This window comes from Salmo salar, chromosome ssa03, assembly GCF_905237065.1.
Source record: "Salmo salar chromosome ssa03, Ssal_v3.1, whole genome shotgun sequence".
In the NCBI taxonomy this organism is placed as follows: domain Eukaryota; kingdom Metazoa; phylum Chordata; class Actinopteri; order Salmoniformes; family Salmonidae; genus Salmo; species Salmo salar.
This window is the reverse complement of record NC_059444.1, coordinates 27,693,984-27,700,112: the sequence shown is the minus strand read 5'-3', so window position 1 is coordinate 27,700,112 and position 6,129 is coordinate 27,693,984. Positions and strand designations below refer to the sequence as shown.

General features: G+C 38.7%; 1 protein-coding gene across 1 annotated transcript; it reads right to left on the bottom strand.

Annotated features, from left to right (window-relative positions):
* Positions 1-1,808: 1,808 nt before the first annotated feature.
* Positions 1,809-4,683, bottom strand: LOC123741624 (potassium voltage-gated channel subfamily H member 2). Its single transcript, XM_045714696.1, has 4 exons — positions 4,294-4,683; positions 3,172-3,402; positions 2,368-2,434; positions 1,809-1,858 (listed from the first exon to the last, which is right to left on the bottom strand). Exons 1-3 carry the CDS (start codon positions 4,367-4,369, stop codon positions 2,430-2,432), a joined length of 312 nt encoding a protein of 103 aa, XP_045570652.1. The 5' UTR covers positions 4,370-4,683; the 3' UTR covers positions 1,809-1,858; positions 2,368-2,429.
* Between the last annotated feature and the right edge of the window lie 1,446 nt (positions 4,684-6,129).

The following is a 6,129-nucleotide window of genomic DNA, read 5'->3' as shown; positions in this document are numbered from 1 at the left end:
TCTACCTGAAATCCCACTAGATTTAAATGGTCTTTGTCAGAAAGAAAAAATACCTCCTTGATTTGGCACGGTGTGACTTCTCAGTCCTCACAGTTCATCACTGAGGTAAATAGGCCACTGTAGTATGTATTCATTCATTCATTCCTGGAACTCAAATATACTGATGACAAACAGAAATGTGTAATAATAATCACAGAAATGAGCAGCAATCCCCGGAAATCAGTGTCAGTTAAACCTGGTATCACCGCAATGTGTTTCAGTATACACAGTGCGGATTTAAAGAGTTCCTGAGTGACAGAGTTCTCCTCAAGTGTACTGTAGCAATGACCTAAAAGGTGAATATAATCAGCCTGGTCTCATAGACTAGACGTAACATAGTAAATGTAAATCCGGGACACTCAAATTAGTATGATATGTTATGTTTGGTATGGTTACAAAAGACAGATGGTTACTTAAGGCAAAAACGAAAGAAGGGTGGTTGGTCGGGGTGGATGGTGGACGAGTTCGAATCTCATCAAGGACAACTTTAGCATTTTAGCAACTTTTCAACTACTTACTACTTTTTAGATACTTTGCAACTACTTAACATGATACCTATCCCTTCCCCTAACTGTAACCTTAACCCTTTTAGCTAACCCTTCCCCTAACCTTAACCATTTAGCTAACCCTAACCCCTAGCCTAGCTAACGTTAGCCACCTAGCTAGAATTTGTAACACATCATACGTTTTGTAAATTCTGAACTTTTGGTACATTTGGCAAATGGGTAACATATATAATACAAATTGTAATGCATAACATACAGTATCATACAAAATAGGGGATGGACATCCACAAATTAATACATACCATAGGAAACGTAACACAGTTTTAAAATATTAAAAGGGCTGTCTCAGATTTACGTACAGAATAATACAAAATGATCAGAGACCAGGTTTCCGCTCCTTGAAACAGAGAGAGGACATTGTGTGGTAGACTCTTATGCAACCATTAGAAAATCCAGGGGTTACCTTTGGGATTTGAGCGGCATAGTGAGTAATCGTCCTTCAAGCCATCATGACTCATTATCTTTTGTTACTATTGTTATGATTCTCCTACTCCCACCTGCCAATCACTACATTAAAGAGACAGGCTTACTATTTAAAAACAGAATATATTGTAATAACAATTGTTACGGCGATAACACCACTCTGTGTATATCTTGCAGTCATATTAATACTGGTCTCTAGCCTTGAGCTTTACCCATGGGCTTAGGTACTTTATCAATTAGACAATGGTTCTTTCTTTATTACATTAATGAACTGGGAGTTTTGAGGGTATAAAAAACGGATTTGGTCAGGTCAGATCCATTTGAAGACTGAGCAGTAGATTTTTCATCTGATAACCTGTCAAATATCTCTGAAAGCTGCATTATTTACATAAAAGAAAAATGTACAAATCATGAATGTTATTATTTTTGTGCATCTCTGAGCGATATTCTATTGATTCCCAGGGTCATTTCATATTTTCATGTGTATCTGAGCTATTCGCCGTTCAAGCAGGCAGAAAGAAGTTTTGCAGAACTTGTCATGCCAACTGTATTTCTGCCTGCTTGAATGGCAATGAGAGAAATAACAGAGTAATAAAAGCATGGACCATTTGGACCCTGAGAGCTAAACATGGTGGAAATTGAATGTCTATAATTCCATTATGCAAATGTATCATTCTACCAACTATATGGTCAAAAAATACCATATTCTTCTGATATTATAGACTATGTGTCATGGATCGCATGTCCGTGACTTATAGACAATGACACAAACAAATGATTGGTTTGAGAAAGACTCTTTATTGTATCTCTTCAAGGTATAGCCAACAATCCTGAAACAAAAGAAAATATGTTGGTTAGAGTTGCGCATTCCGTTTGCCAACAATACTTTGATATAAGGTTTCAAAGTCAAGTGTTGTTTGTGCATGCCAGTAACTAAAACAATGTAACTTGTTAACCATGTTTCTACCGTGTATAAAGCTGTCTATTTTAGAGGTACATGCTCTAGCAATGTGAAATATATTATTAGAATAACGATCAAAGAGAATAATCATATGGTCTCCCAAGTGGCGCAGTGGTCTAAGATACTGCATCGCAGTGCTAGCTGTCCCACTGTGTGTGTACGGTGTTTCCTCTGACACATTGGTGCTTCTGGGTTAAGTGGGCATTGTGTCAAGAAGCAGTGAGGCTTGGTTGGGTTGTGTTTCGGAGGACGCACGACTCTCTTCCTTTGCCTCTCTTGTACAGGAGTTGTAGCGATGAGACAAGACTGTAACTACCAACTGGATACCATGAAAATTGGTCCAAAAAAATAAGAGAATAATCATATAATTTAACCTACCTGATGTTTGTTTGAAGCTCCCCGCTGTTTTCTTGTTGAAGTGCCGGTGTGCGTGACGGAAATTAGTCTGCGAGTCATCAAGGAACATTTATTGGTTAATGGGAATAACCAAAGTGATGAATTATCCCAGGGGTGAATTACTTCATGAATGTGTATTGTGTGACTTAAAGAAGAAGTTATGGCACAAGTTATTGAAGTGTGGGGTTATGTAAAACGGTTGTTTATGATGTTATATGTCCATGGAAAATTATGCATTTATGGTAGAAATATGTTTTGGGGCTATTATGATGGAACATTCCTAGCGGAAAATAGTTCCTGGAAAGAGTAGGCTACTTAGGTGCTCAGTTGAACTTTGCCTAGGAGGAGAGCAGGCTGGTCAGGTACTGTAACAGGTTGGCTAGAATAGAGCCCTACCTGCGATTTGTTATGGGCAAAGTTGTTGTTGAATAGTTTATACTGACAATGTCTTTTATTTATTCAAGTCTTTATGTCAACATCCTGTTTGTTATTTTCTGTACAAAGTGTATTGGCCAATTTGTCCTGTGCCTGTTATTATTGGAAATAAAAGCCTCTAAAAGAGGAGAGCACCAGAACATCCTGTCTGTCTCCTCATTGTCCAATCAGCCGCTTCTGATTCACACTATGTTATTATTATGAAACTGTTACGTTTTGATTGTGTTATCACACCAAAATACATCACAAAAATGTAAGATGACTTTACAACCCATATTCCTAACTCTGTTTGATGTTTCAAAATAAAATAAGAGCCCTGCTGAGGCCCTGGTGGGTTGTGCCGGGTCGTACCATCTTTGGTGTAGAGGGAGATATCCACCTTCCTCTCCTTGGAGCCCAGCAGAGCCTTGGCCATCTGGGCCACGGCAGGCCTCTTGGTGTGTGGCCCATACAGGAAGCTGCAGGTACACGGCTTCTGCATGACCTCAGCGCGTGTGTACCCGCACATGCCACAGAAGGCGTCGTTGCAGAAGATGATGGCACAGTTTTCCACACGAGCATTTGCGATGATGAACTTGCGATCTGAGGGAAGGAATAATATATCAATATTATTCTAATCTACAGAGTCCTTGGAATTTGTCATATTATACAGTTTACTACAGTACAATTTAAGATCATTATTTTATTTGACCACACATTCCACTTCAGTTATCTGCACCAAGGCATATAACCAAGTAATTTATTAAAACCCGCAAGAGATCTAAGATGGGTGCATCTGTAAGGTGCAAGTCTGTTTTCACCTTCAACTACTAAACTTACTGTTTACATAAAAACTGTTAACTGTTTAGAGCCTTAAAAAACAAGTAGATTATGTTTTGGTATCAAAATATGTACCCAGAAGGAAACATTCAGTGATGCATATCTGTTTTTGAAATTGAGCTGTTTTACTCTCTCCTATCCTGCTTAGAAACTAACTTCTGATCCTGTTTGGATATGAGCCAAATTTATGCTCTGATAGACACTGCTGCCTTATATTTATATCCTTGAAATATTACTCTCCCAGTAAGTCTGTCATGTAGAAATGTAGCCCATAGGCCTAAATCTGATTTTATCAATATTTGTACCCTAACATTCTAATTTACCAAGAAAGGAAACATAATTAAAATAGGGTGCAAATCCGACAGTCATATCATAATTCATACATTTGCAGTACTATACTTATTGTTTTTTTTTTTACAAGAGAATCACAACAGCTTACAGTGCAAGATCATAGATCGAATTAAACCTATTAACTCAACACATGCAGATTTCAATAATAGCCTAATATTCTAATTTCAAAAGGGATATTTTTCATTTATTGCCAAAAGAAGCCTTTGAAAGTAGAAAGAGTCTGTTTGCATCTTATTCCAAAACCCTAACCAACGGGATTTCTAACCATGGGTTCCCCAAAATGTTGAATAGGAAAAATCTTACTCCGTCCTTCGAATTTTCTGATGATTGTATGCAGAAAAGTGTTCTGAGGAGCCACGTGTCCCCGCCGAACAGGCATTTTGGTCCGTATTTCGCGCGGTTTGGAAAGTTGGACGGTAAGCTCCTGTCACTGCTGTGGTCTCCCGCTGTGCGCCGCTTTCGCCTATGTGGTCACTCTAAAATCACTAAACAGCTGGAAACATATCACAGCCACCAAGCCCTGCGATGTAACGTTCCAACTACTTTTTTCATCACTTTGAAAAGCAGATACTCCTGGCGTTTTTGTATAAAAAAATCCCCGAACAGCATTATTGGCTATCAGCCAACCTGTTTTGTTGTTAGGCTACGGGTGTATCCTTCACTTGGAAGTAGCACCGCCTCATGTTCAGTGGAAGCGGCAATTCCAATTCACAGGTGCCTGGGGACTGTTGCTGTATTATCCTGTTTCTCTGACCACCCACGATGTCTTGGCTGCAAACCCTGCTTTTTGAAATGATGATGGTCTATCAAGTCGTAGATGTTGTTGTCAGTTGCGTCTCTGTCCATGGTGTTTTGTGTTTTTATATACAGTTGAAGGCAATATTACAGATATGTCTTTACTGAACAGAACATTTAGCCTATTTTTCATATTTTGTGTTGAATATTGATTGTGACATTGCAAAGGGAATCACTTTTAGATGTAGGTCAATCACAGACGCAGCAAGGCAATATTTAAACTATATATATTTTTGTAGGTTATTTTAGATAAACAAATGGTTAGTTATTTGATCATGTCAAATGTATGCAATAAAAGTCTACTAGCATTTTAGAGCATAATTCACTCACCACCTGGAACCCTGCGCCTTCAATCTAGAAGAGAATGAATGTTGTGATTGCCATCTAGAGGCACAGAAAGCACATTGCCAGATAGTTTGTATTCTGGTACAGTATGAGCCTATGACCAGCAGGTGGCAACAGCAGGTTACAAATTCAAATCTAACTTTGTTTGTCACATGAGCCTAATACAATAAGCGTAGACCTTACCGTGAAATGCTTTCTTACAAGCCTTTAACCAACAATGCAGTTACAAGAAGAGTTAAGAAAATATTTACCAAATAAACTAAAGTCAAAAATAATAAAAAGTAACACAATAAAATAACAATAACGAGGCTATATACAGGGGGTACCTGTACCGAGTCAGTGTGCGAGGTACAGGTTAGTTGAGGTAATTTGTACATGTAGGTAGGGGTGAAGTGACTATGCATAGATAATAAACAGCCAGTACCAGCAGTGTACAAAACAAATGGGGGGTATCAATGTAAATAGTCCGGTGGCCATTTGATTAATTGTTCAGCAGTCTTATGGCTAGACTTGGTGCTATGGTACCACTTGCCGTGCGGTAGCAGAGAAAACAGTCTATGACTTGGGTGACTGGAGTCTCTGACATTTTTATGGGCTTTCCTCTGACACTGCCTATTATACAGTGAGGGAAAAAAGTATTTGATCCCCTGCTGATTTTGTACGTTTGCCCACTGACAAAGAAATGATCAGTCTATAATTTTAATGGTAGGTTTATTTGAACAGTGAGAGACAAAATAACAACAACAAAATCCAGAAAAACACATGTCAAAAATGTTATAAAATGATTTGCATTTTAATGAGGGAAACAAGTATTTGACCCCTCTGCAAAACATGACTTAGTACTTGGTGGCAAAACCCTTGTTGGCAATCACAGAGGTCAGACGTTTCTTGTAGTTGGCCACCAGGTTTGCACACATCTCAGGAGTGATTTTGTCCCACTCCTCTTTGCAGATCTTCTCCAAGTCATTAAGGTTTCGAGGCTGACGTTTGGCAACTCGA

What these genes read in the sequence shown, in the direction of transcription:
- LOC123741624 (XM_045714696.1), bottom strand. Translation starts at nt 4,369, where the DNA reads ATGCCTGTTCGGCGGGGACACGTGGCTCCTCAGAACACTTTTCTGCAT. An exon ending in CAGAAAATTCGAAGGACGGA is followed by an intron (nt 3,403 to 4,293) that starts GTAAGATTTTTC and finishes TCCTTCCCTCAG; the next exon opens with ATCGCAAGTTCATCATCGCA.